Source organism: Sinohyriopsis cumingii, chromosome 4, assembly GCF_028554795.1.
Source record: "Sinohyriopsis cumingii isolate HCF-2022 chromosome 4, ASM2855479v2, whole genome shotgun sequence".
NCBI lineage: Eukaryota > Metazoa > Mollusca > Bivalvia > Unionida > Unionidae > Sinohyriopsis > Sinohyriopsis cumingii.
Window position 1 is genome coordinate 118,325,459 of NC_142964.1, and position 21,162 is coordinate 118,346,620.

Below are 21,162 nucleotides of genomic sequence, written 5' to 3' on the forward strand. Positions count from 1 at the left end.
CAGATTACCATATGTACTTGCTTTTGAGACAAGTGCTACTGAAAATTGCACAGACCCATTGCATCATACACAATAAAATCTGGATCTATGCAGTTTGTTAAGAGTAATCAGTTGAACAAACAACATTAACCCTGATCTACAGGCACATTTTACTATGCCAGATCAGGATCTATGTTGTTTGCAGCTGGGCTCAACGTATTGTTGATTATATTCAGCAATTCAATTGTAGAATTTAAACTCTTTTGGATATTACTCTGCCATGCTAAACATTAAACTTTTGTAGTTCCAACATTTTACATTCCTAAGCCTGCTGGAGTTTCATTCGCAGATATATATATATATATAGACCATCTGCTTATACTGACCACTTTTCTGTGGTTCCATCAGTGGCTGATATATAAAGGTTTGTCTGTGTGTGTATGTAGTTTGATACTGTGAATTTTTTTATTTTTCATGGACACAAATTTTAGTGATTTTATAAAAAAAATATAAAAAATATTATTTTGATAATCCGTCAAAGTTTCATGGTTTCTTGGTTTGTAGTATCCAAGAAATCCAGGAAAACTTTTTCTGTTCAAACTCAAAGTGGCTTTGATGATTACTAGTTTTATTACAGTAGTCACAACCATGGCTTACTGACAATTTTAAATGCAATCCAATGAAAGGTTTGGTATATCTTACTGTTTTATACCATATATACTTGCTTACAAGTGAAATCAAACTGCAAACAACAAAGATGTTGATCTGCTGCAGCATAATGCACCATCAGGGTCTATGCTGTTTGTTAAACTGTTTACTCTTAACAAACTGCACAGACCCAGATCTGCTGGAGTATTAAGTGATGGCAGATCTGAATTTGTGCAGTTTGCAGTTGGACTCGTCTTATAAGTGAGAATATAGTAGGTGTATGTCTGTGACTCATCTTATAAGTGAGAATATAGTAGGTGTGTATGACTCATCTTTTAAGTGAGAATATAGTAGGTGTATGTGTGACTCATCTTGTAAGTGAGTATATAGTAGGTGTGTGTGTGTGACTCATCATAAAAGTGAGAGTATAGTAGGTGTAAGTGTGTGACTTGTCTTATAAGTGAGAATATAGTAGGTGTAGGTGTGCGACTCAGAGTATATAGTAGGTGTGTTTGTGTGACTAATCTTATAAGAATATAGTAGGTGTATGTGTGTGACTCATCTTATAAGTGAGAATATAGTAGGTGTATGTGTGTGACTTGTCTTATAAGTGAGAATATAGTAGATGTATGTGTGTGACTTGTCTTATAAGTGAGAATATATTAGGTGTATGTGTGACTCATCTTATAAGTGAGAATATAGTAGGTGTACGTGTATCACTCATCTTGTAAGCAAGTATATAGCAGGTGTATGTGTGCGACTTGTCTTATAAGTGAGAATATATTAGGTGTATGTGTGACTTATAAGTGAGAATAAAGTAAGTGTTTGTGTGACTCATAAGTGAGAATATAGTAGGTGTATATGTGACTCATAAGTGAGTATATAGTAGGTGTAGGTGTGTGACTCATCTAATAAGTATTTAGTAGGTGTATTTGTTTGACTCATACATGAGTATATAGCAGATGTATGTGTGTGACTCATTTCTTTACTAAGAAAGTTTCAAGCTAATGCTTTGAAAAATATTGCTTTTCACGTTATTAATAAAACCTCTATTTTTTTTGCAGCACCTTTAGTACCTCCCCTTTAGTCTTCCTATGGGTAAAATAATATTTGTTTCTCTCTGTGATGGTGTGGAACAGTACCATTTGAAAGCTGAATGCAAAAATTCTGCTGGAGAAATTTGCTCAACACTGAAAAAAACATTCTAAGAAGTCAAATAAACTACCATTTTTTCTGGTAATTGAGACTATATCCAATGGCAGACTGCAAATCAGTGAAGATATATAGAATTATATTATTGTGATACAAGTTCTGTAAGAATTCTTAGTGTCAGATCGTGTTGTATTGTTTTGTATTAAGATATTATTTTAAAAGTTAACTCTTTCATTTTATATTTTGTCAAGTAGAATAAGTGTAATTTGTAGTCTTGCTACTTTCAAAAGTTTTTCAAAAGATTGGTATTCAAGCTTTACAAAACACGTTTGATGTTAAACTCATTAACGTTCACCACGGACTAAAGCATGAACAATTCACTAAAGAGACTGAATGCATTTAATGTTGCAGAAGCAGTTGAACATGAGACTGCTCTAGCTGATAGCTTTTCCAACTGCTTCAGAAAAACTTCTAAATAATAACATAAGAGAAAAAGAACAAATATCATATGATTTAATTCTGAATTTAGTATTTTTGGTAAAGATTCATATATGCAAGTCAAAAATATTGTATATCAGTTAACTTGGAATCACTTTTTTTGATAGCATACAAGTAAGGATTCCTTTCGTGCTAGTTAATACATCAAGTATTTCACTGATACTTTGTCATGTGGCAGTATAATACAGTACCATACCGAAAGCAATTGGAACTCAGTTCAATTATGGTTAAGGTATTTGTGAAGGTGTGCTTACATATAAAGTATTCATAACTGAACCAATTAGACTCACAAGATGAAACACCCTCAATTCTCTAGAAATGTGGTTGTTTAGACTGAATCATACAGATAGCACTGTACCCCCCAAATGATTTCCAAAGCAGGAGTTAATTTTCATGCATTAGAATAAAGACAGTAAAGGAAGACCTGTTAGTCAATATCCATACTTTCAAAATAAAACTATTATAGAAATATACTCTCACTACTTAAACAGCTAGTTCTGATACCACAAATAGACCCCTCCATACTAAGTGCCCCAGCTTCCAGGGCCTTCAGTTTGTAGTCCCATATTATGTTTCTTTAATCAGTTCTACTGTTTTTTTGTATACAGTGGACTCTAGAGATAAGTGATAAAAAAGATAATGTAATTAGCACATTACATCAAGTCATATACATCAACAGATTCTACATTAGTGACAATGAGGGTCGATCTGTCTGATCACTAATCAAAATGTGGAACATAAAGTGTCACTTGGTTTCCAGTGAAATGCAGAGCAGGGCTTTCCCAAAGCCATTAAGACATGATGGAATGACCATGACTTAGCACTAGACTGGTGCTTGCGAATATTCTTTAATACCAGATTGTGTTTGCAACCATGCCTTAGTGATAAACTTGTGTTTGCCACTATGCCTTAGTGATAAACTTACCATGCCTTAGCGATAAACTTGTGCTTGCCACCATACCTAAGTGCCAAACTTCTGCTTGCCACCATACCTTAATGCCAAACCTATGCTCACCACCATGTCTTAGTGCAAAACTTGTGCATGCCACATGCCTTAATGCCAAACTTGTGCTTGCCACCATGCCAAAGTGCCAAAATTGTGCTTGATACAATGCCTTAGTACCAGACTTGTGCTTGTCACCATGCCTTAATGACAAATTTGCACTTGCCACAATGCCTTCATGCCAAACGTGTGCTTGCCACCACGTCTTAGTGCAAAACTTGTGTATGCCACATGCCTTAATGCCAAATTTGTGCTTGCCACCATGCTTTGTGCCAAACTTGTGCTTGCCACCCTGCCTTAGTGATAAATTTGTGCTTGTCACCATGCCATTGTCTTAAACTTGTGCTTGCCACCATGCCTTAGTACCAAACTTGTGCTTGCCACCATGTATTAGTGCCAACCTTGTGCTTGCCACCATTCCTTAATGCCAAACTTGTGCTAGCCACCATGCCTTAGTGATAAACTTGTGCTTGCCACCATTCCTTAGTGATAAACTTGTGCTTGTCACCATGCCTTTGTGATAAACTTGTGCTTGCCACCATGCCTCAGTGCCAAACTTGTGCTTGCCAGCATGCCTTAGTGCCAAACTTGTGCTTGCCAGCATGCCTTAGTGCCAAACTTGTGCTTGCCAGCATGCCTTAGTGCCAAACTTGTGCTTACCACCATGCCTTAGTGCCAAACATTTGCTTGCCACCATGCTTTAGTGATAAACCTGTGCTTGCCACCAAACCTTAGTGATAAACTTTTGATTGCCATCTTGCCTTAGTGATAGACCTGTGCTTGCCACCATGTCTTAATACCAAACTTGTGCTTGCCACCATGCCTTACTGCCAGAATTGTGCTTGCCACCATGACTGAGCGATAAACTTGTGCTTACCACCATGCCTCAGTGCCAAACTTGTGCTTGCCACCAATCCTTAATGCCAAACTTGTGCTTGCCACCATGCCTTAGTGCCAAACTTATGCTTGCCACATGCTTTAATGCCAAACTTGTGCCTGCCACAATGCCTTAGTGATAAACTTGTGCTTGCCACCATGCCTTAGCAATAAACTTGTGCTTGCCAACATGTCTTAGTGATAAATTTGTGCTTGCCACCATGCTTTAGTAACAAACTTGTGCTTGCCACCATGCCCTAATGCCAAACTTGTGCCTGCCACCATGCCTTAGTGATAAACTTGTGCTAGCCACCATGCCTTAGAAATAAACCTGTGCTTGCCACCATGCCTTAGTGATAAACTTGTGCTTGCTACCATGCCTTAGTGTAAACTTGTGCCTGCCACCATGCCTTAGTGCCAAACATGTGCTTGCCACCATGCCTTAGTGATAAACTTGTGCTTGCCACCATTCCTTAGTGATAAACTTGTGCTTGCCACCATGCCTTAGTGCCAAACTTGTGCTTACCACCATGCCTTAATGCCAAACTTGCACTTGTCACCATGCCTTAATGCCAAACTTGTGCTTGCCACATGCCTTAATGCCAAAATTGTGCTTGCCACATGCCTTAATGCCAAACCTGTGCTTGTCACATGCCTTAGTGATAAACTTGTGCTTGCCACCATGCCTTAGCTTTAATACCATGTAAGCATTACTATTATGAGAAGAAAAAAAGATCAAAGAGCTTGATCATTGTTCACATTTTTTTTATATTATTACATGAATGACAATATAATAAATTTATCTCTAAATTGGCACTAAACTGTGACAATTCATAGGAAGATTGAACTATTAATGGATAAGACTTACTTTAATCCCATCCATCTTTTAGTTTCAACATGCCTAAGATTTTGTTTCAGGTGCAGCATTCTTTCCTGTGGTCTTGCACTAATATTAAACCCACATTAAGATAACAGTTCAGACATGTTTGATAAAAGACATGATGCTGGAGGCAACTGCTTTTTGCAGTATTTAAACACATTAACCATGGCCACATGAAGCACACAATTTGCCTAAAAGTCATGCAAATCTAAGAGACATTCTTTTTTATTTACAATGGCTGAAAATAATAATTTCCATGAAAAGATCATATTGCCAGATCTTAGTGAGGATTACCAGCTACATTCAATCTGAAATATTTCTGGAGCACATTGCCTTAGCAAGAGTATCCACATCATTTCTGTCCACAAGTGATCTAAACTAGATATGTGACCAATTACTGAGCTGAAATTTAAACTAACAAATAAACTGTAAAAGTAAAAAAATTAGTTCTGAAATTAACAAACTGAACCTATGTAAAATGTAAAACTGGGAATGCACTATTAATTTTAAAAAATTTTCAGTGATGGGCCAAGTACTTTACAAAGCTCAATTTACTGGAAGAAAGACATTTGTAAAAAGTCAGAAAATGATTTTACTGTTGTATGAAAGAAAGCTACACTTAGGTGATAAACATCATTTTCTTTATTATACAGTTTACAAAACAAAAATGCTAGTTGCATAATCTCACACAAGAATAGTAAGTTCACATGCTATAGAAAAGTTCCATGATATCATCAAGCAAGCAGCTCAACCACTTTGGCTAGCTTCTCATCTTGCATCCAATTAACACCACTACCAAGAATAAGTCCTTGCAATGTTTCCTTGAGAATAGTAATTTTCTGCACTGTGTTTTTGTATTGATCACTCAGCCTGCAATAAAAATTGTACAAAACTATTAGCAATAGAATACCAGTAGCAACAAGGCATTACAGTTATCTCCCTTTAACAAAACAGTGACAAAATTAAAATGATTTGCTGTAACATTTCTCAAATGAAGAAAGTAAACCAGTACAATGTAGCAAATACCACAAATATTGTTGCTGATGCCAAATAATTTCCTTTCTAGCAGGAGTGAGAATCCCATAAAACTATCGTGTGCTTTGGAGCATCTTTTGGTTACTTTTCAAATATTGTTGGTTTTATTTTTAAAACAATAAAAAAAAGGTTTCCAAAAACTTTGATAAATGCTGAATAAAAGAATGAGGAAAGATTTATTTTATAGAATAAAACCCAATAAACAGTACCATATGATTAGTCTCAGGTTTTTCATATTTTTCTCAACAATCTGAATAAAATTATGAATATAGCTACAGTGTGACACCGTTATAACACTCTGTTTTAACACGAATTCGGATATAACACAATCATGGAATGGCTCCTGAAATTTTATATACATGTATTTTTCTTGTACACAAACAATTTCTTTCTTAAAAATACAAAAACTAATGAGTACAAAGTTTATCCATTGATCAGGCTAGGTTTGGCCAATGTCACAAATTTCAATTTTTTTCCTTATTAGCGATAAAATATACCATCACCAATTTTTTGAAGGGCGACATTGTTGACTGTTTAAACTTGTATATACAATTTGGGTTTGGAGAAATTCAGAGGCACCATGAAAGGAAACTGCAAACTTGAGATAAAAGGCACTCAGAGGCACCATGAAAGGAAACTGCAACCTTGATATAAAATGCACTCAAAGACACCATGAAAGGAAACCGGAACAAGACCGCTAAATGGCCGCTGTTAGATATTCATGTAGCACAGTGGAAATCTGATTTTATTCAGACTGATGTATATGCAGCATGTAAACAACTGTAGCCACATGCTACTGGTGACAATATTGCAGTGAACTGTTTAGTGGCAATTGGATATAGATCAAGTGAGGACTACCATTTTTTTAAAATATGTGTCATTTGTGTTTTTTAAGGGGATGTGACTCATACCTGAATTTTATAACATGTAATCATTTTATAACATGTAATCAATACTCTAATTCATGGATTTATTATATACATGTACAATACTTAACAGATTATGGATTGTACTACACAAGTTTAAGTGTGAGTGGTACAATGTACAAGTGTTTTTCAGACAAGTCTGTCTTATTTTAATCAAAAGCACATATTTTTGCACCCGCTTTTATTATCTTGCCCCCCTCCACCATTTTATACGTACATGCATCATTTTCTTCAGCTATATGACTTGGTTGGTTATAACATGATTTGATCTATAACAAATTTGAGTTCTAGGGACTCCAACCAATGTTTTATAGCAGGGTCACACTGTATTTTGTTTAGTTATTGGCAGGTTGGATTTTTTCCCATATCATTAAAGACTGCTCTGAACTTTATGATCCAGTCAAAGAAAGTAACTCTTTTTTTTAGCAAAATACGTTTCTCCAATAACACTTACCTGATCACATTGCATTAGGATAACTCTCCATGCTGCCTTCTTGTAAAGATTGAAAAACATTTTTCCATCTATATATTATATAGACAAAGGGAAGAAGCATCTTCAAGATAGCTTCCCTTTTTACTTGCTAGGTTGCTTCTGTTACACATGATTTAAACCAGTTTTTTTACATGAGCAACACCTTAAAGGATGCACACATTGCATGGATGTGCCGTAGAGATTATCTGTAATGACTAATGTGATCAGGAAAGTATTATCGAGAAATATAATTTACAAAAACATTTACTTTGTCCATCAAATACATCACCTGATCACATTACATTAAAGTATTAATGGTAGAGGAAGAACCCAGGAAAACCCCGGAAAGAACCACCGACCCATGAGAAGCTACTGGCAAGCTTTCTCACATACCAACACTGGCTGAATTTGAGACTTGAACCCACGCAGGCAAAGGTGAGATGGCAGTGATACGTAACGGAGAGCGCTTTAGACCACTTGGCCACTCAAGGCCCCCATTAAAATACTAGGTAATAGTTAAGAAGACAAGGAAATACTAAGCATTCAACCTCTACCTGTGTAACCCAGTATGTGCATGATTACTCTACTAAATGGATGAACATCTAATGTTGGTTTAGATAAAAAAACAATTTATTTATACATGAACCTGGGTAATCAGTGTGGGATTTCACACTTGATTATTGTCTCACCATCAAAATTTTCCCAAGTGCGTCAAGCAAAAGTAGCAAATTCATGTCTGGGTCTTAGGTTGTACTGTCATGAATGGGGAGTGGTCCCTGCCTGTGCCACTACCACTAACCCAGTGTGATTCAGTTCTCAACTTAAGTGAGGCCATGTCAAGCAAAATAGAAATTAAAGATGGAAGACTGGGTGTGCCAGTCAGCTGCGACCACTATATCCTAAATTGAAACATTACATTCAAGACCAGGCACAGAAGTCATCTGCATTTCACAGGCTGTGCTGGTGGTTTAAACTTAGATCTGTTTAGCCATGGAAAGCCCCATGAGAGATTCTATGGTGGTCTGGATAAGTTATAACTGGTCAGCAAGTTGGAGATTACCTTGTTCCATCCAAAATCGTCTTTTCCATGAAGTTTGAATGTATCTAAGATCATGAAACTGTATCATCGGGACTATCATCTTTTCAAAGAGAAGGTCCGTCATTGGGGAATGGGCACTGAGAGTGGTGTGACTTTGTTTACGTGACACCAGTCATTGACATTATAAAAGATTTCCACTTGCATATCCTCAAAATAGAGATTTTTCTGCTGTTTAGATGATCTCTATCAATCAAGATATCCTTGAAAGGAGCCAGGAGTGAAGGAGGAGTTTTTTTGGTCATGGATGGATTAGTGGTAATCTTGACTGCATGAGTAGAGTGGAAGTCACAATGACTTGTCTGAGTATGTCTCACTAAATTGAGCAGCTTATTGATCCAGTGTGTCTTCATCTTAGTGGGGCATTCAGAAATAATGCAGTCTGTTTCCCTAACTTTTTAACTGTTTTCTCAATAAAAATTTATGAAGAGAAGGAGTATGCCCACATAACCACCTAACTACAAGGAGTATGCCCACATAACCTCCTAGCTAATTACAAGAGCATGTGCAGCCCATGCTTCTAAGGTCGTGAATAAATAAATAAATAAATGTCAAGGATCAGACAGCTTCAAAAGGCACAGACACAATGGTAAGTTCCCGGAAGGAGAACTTTTAAAACAGCCAGTTTCTTGAATGTGAAACCTAGTGTCAGATTCAGTAATTTGTTTTACACACATATGTAGCAGACCAGTCTAAACTGAAGAAAGAAAAAACAACAATGCCAGATATTAAGAGAAAAGGGCTTTCATCGATGTGACTCATGATATTATTTGGCTGAATGTGACTTATGATGTTATTTGGCTGGATGTGACTCATGATGTTATTTGGCTAAATGTGACTCATGATGTTATTTGGCTGAATGTGACTCGCGATGTTAATTGAACATTTTCATATGCTCATATTAAGCTTTGTTGCCACTTACATAATAAGTAATAATTATGCTTATACCTCTCTTGCAGGTATAAACTTACAACAAAGCAGTTCAGATTCACATTTAATACAATCTGCCTGTGCAGTTTTCATACTATCTATGCAAGCTATAAAACTGGATTTTCTTGTGTAAGAATATCCACCTTCATTGGATCTCTTAGGAGTTCATTCATGAAGGTAGTACTATAAAAGAGAAGGGGTTTGGACAACAAAATGAGAAATACCCTTTGACAATGTGAGGATGGTTGATACAAATCTGACTAAAAAGGAATAGTCTGACACTTCTGGTTAGTCATCAGAGGGTGGATGTGCAACAGTGTAAATCTGATGATGGCCTGGGGAAATGAGAAACTGTGTTCCTCCCTCCTCCCACCACCAGCCTATGAAAATAGAAGCATATGACCACCTGTAATTTGCTTGGCCAGAAAAAATTAAGGAAAAAAAACTTCCATTGTTGAGAACTTCAACTGTTAATTCTCTGGCAACAATCGTGCTTTCTCTTATATCTTCCCTGAGTCATGCAGAGATTGCATCAAAAGTTAAATGAAAACTTTTGTGCCTCTTGCTTTCTCATCTCCTCAATTTTACTCCTGATCATATGCGGAGAACTGAAAAGGAGATTACATACAAAACAGAAAAGATCATTGGTGACTTTTTTGATAAGACAAAAATAGATGGACTAAGTAGAAAGGAAGTCGACACAACATTCTTGAATACTTTTAACATGGTGTTAGGTTTGTCTGTGTACTTTATCAACAAACAAACAAGATTCTTCTTAAGGGAAAATATCTCTCAACATGATGTTTAAAATGTTGGATGAGAAAGCTGCATGCAACTGACTCATCGTAAAGAAGCTCTTATGTAATTGGAATTGTAAATGCTCCAAGAGATGCCCAGTAATTTTTACAATCTTTAACAATTATAGCAAGATTCTGAACTGTGATCATCATTATCTACATCTACCAAGGCAATGGACTTGTAGATAGAACTGACTGAAGGTGGACAATGATATTCTGATGTAGACAAAATCCTATAGATTTTCTCAATTGCTACAGTCAACTAAATTAATTCTGTTCTTTGTTGGATCAGCATATTCCTGCACTAATATCATGGGAAATGTTGATAAAGTATCACCAGCAAGCACCATCATTTTGCCCATTGGATACGCCATCAGTAACGATCGTGTTATGGAATGCTGGTCCGGTGTGGCTGGATTAGGTCAGTTAGATGGCTTCTTGTCAACTTGATGCGATTCTTGGAAGTCACCTCGAATAAGACTAATAAATTATTCAGATGTGAGGTGTATGTAAGAATGTATTTGAGCATGCTTGTTTTTGCAGCTCTTGAGCTGCTTTTTCAAAACACTTGGCCAATTATTTCATAGCCATCTTGTGTCCATTACCCACAACCTGATTTCATTTATATTATCTGCATTTCAAAATCATCTTTGTAATGAAAAAGAGGAATGAATAAGTGCACACAACAAACATACATATAAACTAAAATAATGTAAACAACATTATCAAATTTACATTGCCCAAAAATTTCTTTGCAGAAACTGAACATTACATGTAGACTGAAATCACACAACAATAACAAATGCTATGATAATTGCTAAAGTATGAATCAATTGACCAGACTGCTCAAGAATCATAAAACAACAATTTCACTTACTGTATCAATGAAAAAGAAATGTGGATGATTAAGTTATGGAATTTAACTGGATTTTCTGGAAGATGTCTTTACAGCATGGCTAGTAAAAGTAAAAAGTGGTTTAAACCAGGCATATAATACTGACAAAAAGATTTGGAGGTAGGAAACAAAGTTATCCTAATACAATGTGAAGATGTATTTATTTGAAGGCGATAGACAATCAAACTATTACAATGACCAGCTGTGCATAACAATAAGGTCAGACAATGTAGGCCTCATGTATGTATTTAAAAAAAAATATATACATTAAGCTATGAAGTAGGGATGAAATCTTACCAAAATTCCTACTCCAAAACATTCATGAAAAAAAAATTTGAGTATTGTTCTGATGAAAAAACCTACCCCTAATATTGAATTTTCATACTATATAACATTTATATTTAGTTATAATTTGATATCCAGCACAACAATGATTGACTAATAAGGGAAGTAACTCCTGAATATCCAGACAGTATATTTTTCAAGGCTGATAAAAAGACCAGCTTGTTCATAACGACTGCATTTCATTCTTCTAATATGTTCCCTCATATGCAAGTCTGACTAACAAAGACTCCTTTCAATGGGTTCCCCATTTTACACTGATCTTCTAATTGGTTCTCTGTTATTCAGAAATGTTTTAAGTGGTTCCATTATTGCACATCTATTATATACATTTTTGTTATTGGTTCCTTCTTGTATTCAGGATTAACAATTTAGATATACTAACAAATGCAGAAACCCTTTTTCATCTGTCCTATTGCACAAGTTATATGACTTCTAAAAGCTTGAATGCAAAACCTTAATATACTTGAGAATGATCAGACAATATGTGAAATGCTAAGTCTCACATTCAAGAGCAAGTTGTGGGCAATGTAAGAAAAACCTTTTCCTGGCATGTGGTGTGATAGCCAAGTTTAACCAGTCTATACAAATGAGAAAATGATACAAGAGACTGTTTGGGGGTTGGGGGGTGTAGCTTTTATTAAACAGTGAAAACTACAAATCATGGATTCATAAAGTGTACATGCAAACTGAGTGTCCTCCATAAATTTCCCAAGGATGCTTACCTTCTGCTTTCTTGATCTTGAGAAAGGTTTACAATATTATCTTCTTTTGTCTGTTTTCTGGCTTGAAGTTCTGCGTACAACTGTCTACTTTTCTTCATAAGCTCTGAAATGTTAAGTAGATTGTAACTGTGAAATATCTTCAGTCTGGAGCTGGTGAACTTGTTATTAAATGCAATCTTCAAAGAGTGCATTTCAATGCTGATGCTTCTGTCTGGTTTGTGTAATGCAATCTTTCAACTTTACTTAATTCATAAAGACTGTTACACCACATGATTGAAAGCAATAAAGGTTGAATGGACTTACTTCACAAGAAATAAGGATTCAACATGACATCTTTCTATTTATTTACAATTGAGTCAGATTTCAATCATATTTCACAGTTGACCATTTCAAAACGAAAATGTAGTTGTTAAATTTTAATGAGCTCTTAAATGATGCAATGATTTGAGAAACTTTTACTCATACACAACTGTATCCTACATCTGTGCCAGTCTTTACAGAAACTGTAACCTATACACAACTGTATTATACATCTGTGCCAGTCTTTACAGAATCTGTGCCTACATTAAATATAAAAGTCTAATCTTTCAGTCACATTTTAGATATGATTTTGGCTCTGAAGAAAGAACAAATGAAATTATGAAGTGGAGTCTGTGGGTTTTCCACCAGTGGTCTCAAGGTGGCACCCAAGATGATGGGGGGGGGGGGGAGGAGGGGCCAATGTCCCCAGGTCAAATACAATATAAACTCTGACAGCACACAAAAGTGCTTCTGATGACCCTTATTATCATAACATTTGACAATAATGTTACTTCATTCCAAGAAGAAGAAAAGATCATTTGAAAAAAAAACTTGCCCATCTTTAAACAATACTTGAAAAGTTTCACAATGTTCTTTGCCACACCAACTTTTTCTCTAATAATATTCCCTCAAAATGTTCTTTGCCACACCAACTTGTTCTGTAATAACATTCCCTCACAATGTTCTTTGCCACACCAAGTTGTTCTCTAATAATATTCCCTCACAATGTTCTTTGCATACCAACTTGTTCTCTAATAATATTCCCTGACAATGTTGTTTTCCACACCAACTTGTTCTGTAATAATATCCCTCTCACAATGTTCTTTGCCACACCAACTTGTTCTCTAATAATAATATTCCCTCACAATATTCTTTGCACATCAACTTGTTCTCTAATAATAATTCACAACAAGAGTTTGCCACACCAACTTGTTCTGTAATAATATTCCCTCACAATGTTCTTTGCCACACCAACTTGTTCTCTAATAATATTCCCTCACAATGTTCTTTGCACATCAACTTGTTCTCTAATAATAATTCCCAACAAGTGTTTGCCACACAAACATGTTCTCTAATAATATTCCCTCACAATGTTCTTTACCACACCAACTTGTTCTGTAATAATATTCCCTCACAATGTTCTTTGACAAACCTACTTGTTCTTTAATAATTATTCCCAACAAGAGTTTGCCACACCAACTTGTTCTCTAATAATATTCCCTCACAATGTTCTTTGCCACACCAACTTGTTCTCTAATATTATTTCCAGCACAAGGTTTTTTATCCTTTCAAGTTCCTGCTTGCATTGTCTACATGCAATTTTCATTTTCTGACAGGGTCGTATCTGTCCTCTTGTGAAAGAAATCTTTCTTAAAATACAGTATTGCACTTTTTCTTGATGTTTTCAAACCATATTTGCTGTTCTGTACTAAGTTCTAAGTTTCTATGTTTATCTTCCCTGATTTGGAGTCAATATTATTATTAAAGACATTCAAAGATGATTCTATGTGAGGGTCATGAAAACAACTCAGTTAAGACATTACCATCTTTGAAAGATACAGGTATCTGGCAACAAGTCCTCACCAGTGATCCATATGCCGCCCTTCTAAATGGGAATCAGTTAGTAATCTTCTAACTTCCACGTTATGCTGGTCAAACTCTTTCTATTTAACACATTAGATGCTACACCAATTCAAATCTTTTGTTATTCCTCTGGCATTGAGCTTTGTTACAAACTGACCAACTATGTTCCCACTGACTTTGCATTCAAGCCATTCCCCATTTCCACATATTTTTCAAAACAGTCAATGTCTGTGTCTCTAATGATAATTCAAGACACCATGTTTGGTAAGCATGCTTATTTGCATCAGTTCCCTTTATGTGACATGTATAAACTTTTGACCAATTAGAAAGCTTTTGACCAATTAGAAAACTTTTGACCATTATCACATACAGAACAAATACAATTACAAAAATAGTCCTTACACAGTTAAATTACTTTGGAATGGGCCTGTACTGAACACTTTTTAAAAACCAGACGGGAGATGATTAAATTTCTTTTTATAAAATAGACCATATATAATAAAATCATTATCAAGTCAGGAGAATTCAGAATTCCAGAATCAAATGTCCGACATGTGGTGGCTAAATAAGATGTAAATATATTCGGGCCAAATCCTTTTTTTTGGAACATTTTGGATTAATTCAACGAACAAAAGATGTCATTTTTGTTAGCTAATTACTAGTATATATTTATGTGTTAAGTACATGTATTCCTTTGTAGAACTGTGCATCAGTCTAAGATTTCCAGGACAGCGATTTGTTTTTTCTTAAATTTCACACAATTTCTCAAGACCACTTGTATGTTTCATGTTTTCTGGTCCTTTCTGATAAGAATCTTGCCTGGGTTTTGTCATCCAAAAGTTTATGCATCTATTACATGTATATTGATAGAGTGGCTAGTAAATTGTAGGATTCTGTGTCAACATTTTCTATTTTTATTAACATATTCTCTAGTGTCAGTTAAATTTCTTTCACAGGGTATTATGTACCATGTAAGTTTATTCATCTCACTTTAAAAAAATTATTACAAAAATTAATATATGCACAGCTTATCCATCCACTATAAGGTACTGACAACTTAATTTTCTGGGGTAGGGGATGCAATTTTCTTTTGAGTTGAGATATTTTTGTTTTCTTTTATCTCAAAATATTGTAATTACATTTTTTCTCTTTAAAAATGCAATGGATATAATATGGTGTTATTTTCTCTTTAAAAATGCAATGGACAGGATATGGTATTATTTTCTCTTTAAAAATGCAATGGATACGATATGGTGTTATTTTCTCTTTAAAAATGCAATGGATATAATATGGTGTTATATTCTCTTTAGAAATGCAACGGATATAATATGGTGTTCTTTTCTCTTTAAAAATGCAATATGCAATGGATATAATATGGTGTTTTCTCTTTAAAAATGCAATGGATATAATATGGTGTTATTTTCTCTTTAAAAATGCAATGGATACGATATGGTGTTATTTTCTCTTTAAAAATGCAACGGGTATAATATGGTGTTATTTTCACTTTAAAAATGCAGTGGATATAATATGTGTTTTCTCTTTAAAAATGCAGTGGATATAATATGGTGTTATTTTCACTCTAGAGATGCAATGGATATAATATGGTGTTATTTTCTCTTTAAAAATGCAATGGATATGATATGGTGTTATTTTCTCCTTAAAAATGCAACGGATATGATACGGTTTTATTTTCTCTTTAAAAATGCAGTGGATATAATATGGTGTTATTTTCTCTTTAAAAATGCAGTGGATATAATATGGTGTTACTTTCTCTTTAAAAATGCAGTGGATACAATATGGTGTTATTTTCTCTTTAAAAATGCAGTGGATATGATATGGTGTTATTTTCTCTTTAAAAATGCAACGGATATGATATGGTGTTATTTTCTCTTTAAAAATGCAATGGATACAATATGGTGTTATTTTCTCTTTAAAAATGCAATGGATAGGATATGGTGTTATTTCTCTTAAAAAATGCAATGGATATAATATGGTGTTATATTCTCTTTAGAAATGCAGTGGATACAATATGGTGTTATATTCTCTTTAGAAATGCAATGGTTATAATATGGTGTTATTTTCTCTTTAAAAATGCAATATGCAATGGATATAATATGGAGTTTTCTCTTTAAAAATGCAATGGATATAATATGGTGTTATTTTCACTTTAAAAATGCAGTGGATATAATATGGTGTTATTTTCTCTTTAAAAATGCAACGGATATGATATGGTGTTATTTTCTCTTTAAAAATGCAACGGATATGATATGGTGTTATTTTCTCTTTAAAAATGCAGTGGATATAATATGGTGTTATTTTCTCTTTAAAAATGCAATAGATACAATATGGTGTTATTTTCTCTTTAAAAATGCAACGGATATGATATGTGTTATTTTCTCTTTAAAAATGCAATGGATATAATATGGTGTTATATTCTCTTTAGAAATGCAATGGATATAATATGGTGTTTTCTCTTTAAAAATTCAATGGATATAATATGGTGTTATTTTCTCTTTAAAAATGCAATGGATACAATATGGTGTTATTTTCTCTTTAAAAATGCAATGAATATAATATAGTGTTATATTCTCTTTAGAAATGCAATGGATATAATATGGTGTTATTTTCACTTTAAAAATGTAGTGGATGTGATATGATGTTATTTTCTCTTTAAAAATGCAATGGATATGATATGGTGTTATTTTCTCTTTAAAAATGCAACGGATATGATATGGTGTTATTTTCTCTTTAAAATGCAGTGGATATAATATGGTGTTATTTTCTCTTTAAAAATGCAGTGGATATAATATGGTGTTATTTTCTCTTTAAAAATGCAATGGATACAATATGGTGTTATTTTCTCTTTAAAAATGCAATGGATACAATATGGTGTTATTTTCTCTTTAAAAATGCAATGGATACAATATGGTGTTATTTTCTCTTTAAAAATGCAACGGATATGATATGTGTTATTTTCTCTTTAAAAATGCAATGGATATAATATGGTGTTATATTCTCTTTAGAAATGCAATGGATATAATATGGTGTTTTCTCTTTAAAAATGCAATGGATATAATATGGTGTTATATTCTCTTTAGAAATGCAATGGATACAATATGGTGATATTTTCTCTTTAAAAATGCAACGGATATGATATGGTGTTATTTTCTTATCAATCTGAGCTAGATACTTTTCCCAGTTATTGACAGACAGAAATTTGTATCCCCCTCCACCCCGCACCCACCAAGGTGTCAGGACCTTGCCCAAGAATTATTAAATTGTTGTTTCTCAAAATAATTGTGAAATACCATGGAATATTCAGAAATATGTGGTACAACATTTTTCATTGTACCCAGCTCTACTACCATCTGATCTACAGTAGTTACACTCATAAAGAGGAAATTTGGTTTGTGTATTGCATGATTCAAAACTAATGAGTGCTCAGAGCATCTTTAAGACTTTTAGATTAGAGCCATAAAAGTTCTTCTGGAGTATTACTGTGTCATTATTGTTGACTTCGTTTGTCTGGTTATGAGGCTTAGTATATCTTTTCATATTCTCTCTGTCATTTTTTTACTTTAACCAAAATGAAACTTGTTAATGTGTTACATCTTTGACTGTTTCATTTGTCTGATGCATTCAAATTTCTGATTGTTAACAGCCTTTAATGCTGGCAAGTAATATATTTTGTTACAGCACATTATTTTCATAAGGTTTCAACTTATAGGTTGTCTAAAAAAAAGTGATTATATATAAAGAGAGAGAGAGAGAGAGAGAGAGAGAGAGAGAGTATGTACATTGTATCAATGATATACCACAAGATGTATAAATTTTTCATTAAAAGGAAACGAAAAATTTATACATCTTGTGGTACATCATTGATACAGCATATGTACTATACATTTAATTTATTTACATTCACTTACAAATACACATATTTGCACTTTGAATGGAGTTACAATATGCTCTGGGCAACTGTGTATTGACAGAGTGAATGAACTCCTCACATCCTTGTGAGTGTATCTGCTACAAAATGTAGTTCTACGATTTTTCTTGTTGTTCACAATCACATATGCAAATTGATAAGTTGATTGTTTTCTTTTTGAGTTTCTATTTTTATTAACATTTATTAAATCAATATAAGACACACTCATGATTTAAACATGAAATATGGTTTTGAGTTTCTATTTTTATTCACATTTATCAAATCAGTATAAGACACTCATGATTTAAACATGAAATATGGCTTTTATGAAGAAAGTAGTGCACTATGTGCACAGTTAGCTTCTTGTACACTGAACTCGAACTGTCAGGCATTCACGTACTGGCATATGGAAATTAGTGTGGAATACAAACTAAGTGAAATGACGAGCCAACAATAAGTAATTAAAATATTTTAATATACTGACAGTTCATCTATTCAGTCATTATTCTGCTTTAATTAACATTTCTAAAGACTATAGACCCCCCCTCCTCTCCTTTGGACGATTTGACTAAACTTAAACTTTACCATCATTCATAGATCCAGAGACACCATCGTATGACACAAGCAAAAATCCCTAACACTCATATTGTCATGGTTTTCACCCATATCTAGCTATGATAAACCATTAGAGAGAGAGAGAGGGGGGTGGGGGCAACCATTTGGACATTTTTATATCAAGTAATTAACATTCGATTTTTAGGACATTATAATAGGTTTAAGAAACAACAACAACAAAACATTAAATATGCTACAGTATGTGTTCCTTGTAACCAACAAATTAAACATATAGGCCTAGTGTCGTCTAGCTATTGGAACAATGTATCATTGATTTTATGAACACTGTAAATAGATCACAAGGAAAGAGTAAACATACTGTCATGATGAACCAGATTATTGTAGGTTACTTGGTACAAGTTCAGTTTAATGTTTTCGTCCAGTGCAATATGCTTTCTTTCTCACTCCATATACTTTGCTTATTTTGTCCCTTACGCACAAAATGGGGAGGGGAATGGAAAAATGAAAGGATTCAGATGAAATTATGTACCATTTTAATTTCATTTAGAAAACTGGGACTATTAATACTTTTTATCGTTATTTTCATATGTCATTTATGATTAATGAATGAGTGGAAATTCATCATTGATCTATAGGCCTTCAGTTTAAAGAATGTTCATATATTCGTATTATTGTGCCATGGGCAGATCACAATTTGATATACCAATAGTATTGGTATATCATTTGCTTTATACCAACACTTTAAATGCCATGTTATTTTTAATGTATGTGGTGTGTATATATATAATAGTCAATCAGTTTTAATTAATTTCATGGGGTTAATTAGTATCTGGCTACTCACCAAAGTTCCTCTTCTTAATAGCAATAATTTCATCCCTAAGTCTTTCTAGCTCCTGAAAAGAGTGAAACATCTACATATCTACAAGAAACTTAAGAGCTGAAAATATGTTTAAAGTGAACAATATTTGCAAACATTTACAACCATGTATACAACTTTAATACAGCAGATAATGCGAAAGCTAAGAAGTATAGAAATATGTATAAGTTTAAAACAAAAATTTCCTGGTTTTTACTGTAAGAAAATGTTTTTTTACCCCCCAAGGTTCACTTATGACTCTTATTGAATGTTAAAAAAAACATTTTTGTTTAGAAAACATGGATTATAAAATCAAAACCATTTCTATGCTGAGACTCTTACATAGCATCTAATTCAGACATGTGGCCATGTATTAAACCACAGGTCTCATGGAAAATCACAATCTGTCTATGGGCTGTATATTTAATGCAATCATTGTGAAAGGACACCCAGAGCACAAGGTTCTGTATTAAAAACTGCCCCAATAGTCAATAGATTTCTCTATATTTGGCAAACTCTGACAGAAAAATTCATTGCAGAGGTGAGTGGGGGGGGTACTACTGACAAAAATCTTCAACACTGTTCCCACTCAAGGATCTCTTCTATAACATTATAACATTAATCAAGGTCACACCTTACAATGTGTTGTCACTATCAGATGTTTGACCAGTCTTTTCACATCTAACAAACAAGATAATGATATGGTACGGATTAAGGCAAAACAAATCTACTTGACCAATCTGACTGCCCGAGTTCTTGGGTTATATAAATATGGTTAGAATAAGCACCCATATATATATATATATATATATATATATATATATATATATATATATATATATATATATATATATATATATATAGAGCAAATGTATATCAACTGATTTAAGAGTTCCACAATCTCTGAACATTTTGGTAAAAACCCAACTAATTTAACTCACTATCAGTCCAATTACAACTCAATTAAATATTTTTCTATTATCAAGTGGTGAATGAAAATTCCCATTTTTTTTTCCAAATTTGATTAATATTTGCAAAGTCAAAGAGCTTTCCTCAGGCATCTTCTTTCTCACAACTTTTCCAGATTTCCTGGTAATGCTGTAACACTGTACAAGTCTCATCAGGGACCATGTAATTATTTAAAATTTAGCTCTATCAGAAAGTGATGAATCAGCAGATAATGTCCTACATGTACCAGTACAACACTGTCCAACCCAGATTGGTTCATCAAGTTCTGTGCATACAGTTCTATAAATAAGTTTTATACATAATTTTTCATACACAAGTTTTATACACAAGTTCTATAAGCATGTTTTATACATAATAATTTGTACATAAGGTTCTGTATATAAGTTTTGTATGCAAGTTCTGTTAATAAAGGTGTGTACATTCTATATGTAAGTTCTGTACATAAAGTTATTTACATAAGGTTATGTACCAAGGAATTCATTTCAAAACTCAATGATGCTTCTGAGGAAGAACATACAAATTTAAGATCATTAAAAATGGTGCAGATTTAAAGCTAACATTTCTCAAGAAGCCTGTTTGAAGAAATACTAAACTGTTGGGTGAGGAACAATGTTGTCTGTGGAAAAGTATTTGCTACAAAACCAGCCACTTCTTACCTGCTTTGCTCCAGATCAATGAACCATATTCCCTAACCCCTC

The 21,162-nt window shown here is 33.9% G+C and overlaps 1 protein-coding gene across 2 annotated transcripts in view; it reads right to left on the reverse strand.

The window, feature by feature from the left end:
• Positions 1–2,274: 2,274 nt before the first annotated feature.
• Positions 2,275–21,162, reverse strand: part of LOC149801974 (uncharacterized) — a 28,476-nt gene continuing 9,588 nt past the window's right edge. For both annotated transcript variants that reach the window (XM_089956369.1, XM_089956370.1), the window contains exons 6-8: positions 19,481–19,532; positions 12,255–12,357; positions 2,275–5,906 (exon numbers count right to left, since the gene is read on the reverse strand). In XM_089956369.1, the coding sequence (XP_089812495.1) occupies positions 5,771–5,906; positions 12,255–12,357; positions 19,481–19,532 (291 nt within the window). In that variant the 3' untranslated portion in view covers positions 2,275–5,770. The remainder of the gene's footprint in view (positions 5,907–12,254; positions 12,358–19,480; positions 19,533–21,162) is intronic.